General features: G+C 46.8%; 1 protein-coding gene across 1 annotated transcript; it reads right to left on the bottom strand.

Annotated features, from left to right (window-relative positions):
- Positions 1-296: 296 nt before the first annotated feature.
- PELO (pelota homolog (Drosophila)) lies at positions 297-2,705 on the bottom strand. Its single transcript, XM_009071848.1, is given in 3 exon segments — positions 297-909; positions 2,002-2,510; positions 2,513-2,705. Coding segments are annotated over 3 exon segments (1,134 nt in total). The 3' UTR covers positions 297-477.
- Positions 2,706-2,749: the final 44 nt, after the last annotated feature.

Genomic DNA, 2,749 nt, shown 5'->3' on the forward strand with positions numbered 1-2,749 from the left:
CCTCTGATACATGTTAGAAAGAACAGCAAGTTCCTAAGATCAGGCACAGTTTTGATAGATCTTGCACAAAAGCGTTTACATTTGTTTTACTTTTTTCAACCACTTGAACAGAAATAGACAGTCTGACACAAATTTCTCCCTCTTAGTTTATTATCTTTTCATACACATTCCACTAAGCTACCAGTCTGCCGTAACATGCAGAATAAGTAGCTCGGAGGAGTTAGTTTGTTGTACTGCTGGAGGTCTGGGATGTGAAAAAAACCAGCCACCTCAAATGCACAGTGTACCAGTAACTATTACCATAGAACAGATATCGAGCCCTGTACTGAGCAGAGCTATATACTGTATATGTCTGTTATTAAAGAACTTTCAATTACGTGTCATGGAACATCTGCACACAGTACATAGGAAGTGAGGGACTTTAAATGGCATTTCCACATGACTTGGAAAAGAAACTACGGAATGAAGTCACAGTTATCAATCCTCTTCAGAGCTAGATTCATCTTCCTGGTCAGAGAGCTCAGCAACAGGAAAGCGCAGGATGGCTGCTACCCCTGTCAACTGGCCAAGCTGCTCTCCAGACACATGAAGGCTGGAGAAAATGCGTACTGTGCCCATGTTCTCCCGTACGCTATCTACCAATTTAACATATCGGGCACGTGTAGCCACGTCCTGGTGCCGAAAGAGCTCATCACTGATCAACAAGGTGTCAATGGCCATAGCTTCATTTGCCCTCTCCACATGTTTTAGACCATAAAAGGCCCGGTCAGGCTCGTGCTGCAGCATTTTATAGAAGTCATCTAAGGCTTTGACCTCACCAGCTGCCTTAGTGTCAGAAAGACGACTAGTTACAGCTGGGTCGCAGAGTGCTTCCTTCAGTGCGTATTTGTGTCCCGAGGAAGAGTGAACCTAGAGGAAAAACAAAGTCAAAGGTTTAGTGTTTTTAAAGAAAAAGTACCATTTCCACTATACATAGTATTAATCTCGGTAATTATTCTAGGAAGTTGCCTCTTTCTTGAAACATACATGATTATTTTTTAAACAGATCTCTCCTGCAACCCAAAGCCTACACCAAACCCCTTAAACTGCATTTCCAGAAGTGCAAGAGAACTGTTTCTCTTATCCAAAGACTGGGTTAAATATGCAAGCGGCAGCAGACAGTCCCCAGGGTAGGGCTACTTGAAACTACTAAGAAACTAAGACCTCTCTCTTTTAAAGTATTCCAGACAAGGAAGGGCCTCTTAAAACTGCAGACATATAGTGCAAAAACATCAAGTCTTGCACAGCTGGATAGCTACTACGCTTGCAAAGCTGTGAAGTACATTAAAACTTCCCACACATAGTACTACAGATGCAAGGCGAGGCCTCTTGGTGCATTGGGTCTTCTAAACTCTGGGACCATTAAGCACCGGGACATACCCTGCCCCCCAGGTGTAGGTAAGCAGAGATTACAGGCCCATTCCAATTTAAAAATTATACAAGCATCCTTATGATAACTTTGAATTTGCCTATATCAAGGAAAGGCTAAAATCCCCACCCACTCAATGAGAAGACTAAGGAACAGAAAAAAAATACTACGGTCTGCATAATCTTTATCTGTGCAGTACAAAACTAACAGCAAAATTAACTCACCTATACCACAACCAGGTACTTTCTAATAAACATCTCTAGAAAACTGTTATTAAGCATGCATATAGAGTGTGGCAGATTAACAGTATTTTCCAATTTGTGCTTAACACTTAACTGAAGATTAAACATGCCTTTATAGGGAGTTTGAAATATCTAACACTTTCTCTACTCCACATTAAGGTATCCTAGGAGGGAACCATCATGCCTAACTATCTCATAGTTTGGGAGGCATGAGAATAATTTCCTCCTGATGCTCAGTCACAAGTTTATTTTCTCTAATAAGTGAATTATTTCCCATGTAACTACCTTTTACTATCACAACCAACTCTCAAGCCTCTTTTTACCCATTCTGGAGCCTGTTTAGGTCCTTACCTGTAGGAACTTGGATCTGTTCTCCAGCAGAAGTCTGTTGTCAGTCTTGACTGCCTGCTGGAACATGTAGTCACAGAACTGCTCCCGCACGAAGCCTGGGCTAGCCACCAGCACACACTTCACCACCTCAAAGTTGATATGCCTCTGGATGGCTTGCACCACCTGCTCGTAAAACCTCTCCAGGGCCTTGTCGTGCTGACTGCAGTTCCCTTTCCTCTTGCGGGGGATGTTCACCTCTACCTTGGCACGGGTAAGCGTCATGCTGGGGGTGACCAAGCAGACGTGAGCCAACCCTTCCTGCATGACCACGGCTGCCACATCGGCGCTCCAGGCCGGGTCACACGCCTGCTCGATGCGCTCCAGCAACACGCTGTCCCACTGCTTCTTCGCCAGCGTGAACTGCCGGTTGGGCTCCAGCTCGATGGTGTGGTAAGCTCCCATCTTGACATACTCGTTCTCCTGGATGTTAGTGCCCTTGACCCGCAGCTGGCAGGCCTGCGAGTCGAAGTAAGGGTGGTGCGGACGCGGTTGCTGCCCACGCTGCCCGTGGCCGACTCGGTCTGCACCTTCCGGATGGTGGAGGCCCTCAGGCTGTCACCCACCTGCAGCAGGTTGTACGTGTGCCACATGTCCTCGGCCTCCTCGGGGATCAGCGTCACCTGCCCCGCGTTGTCCTTCTCCAGGTCCTTCCTCACCAGCTTCATCCTGGCGGTTTCTCCCGCGCCGGGCGGGACGCGCGGCCCTTCCC

Source organism: Acanthisitta chloris, unplaced genomic scaffold (assembly GCF_000695815.1).
Source record: "Acanthisitta chloris isolate BGI_N310 unplaced genomic scaffold, ASM69581v1 scaffold21823, whole genome shotgun sequence".
Classification (NCBI taxonomy): domain Eukaryota; kingdom Metazoa; phylum Chordata; class Aves; order Passeriformes; family Acanthisittidae; genus Acanthisitta; species Acanthisitta chloris.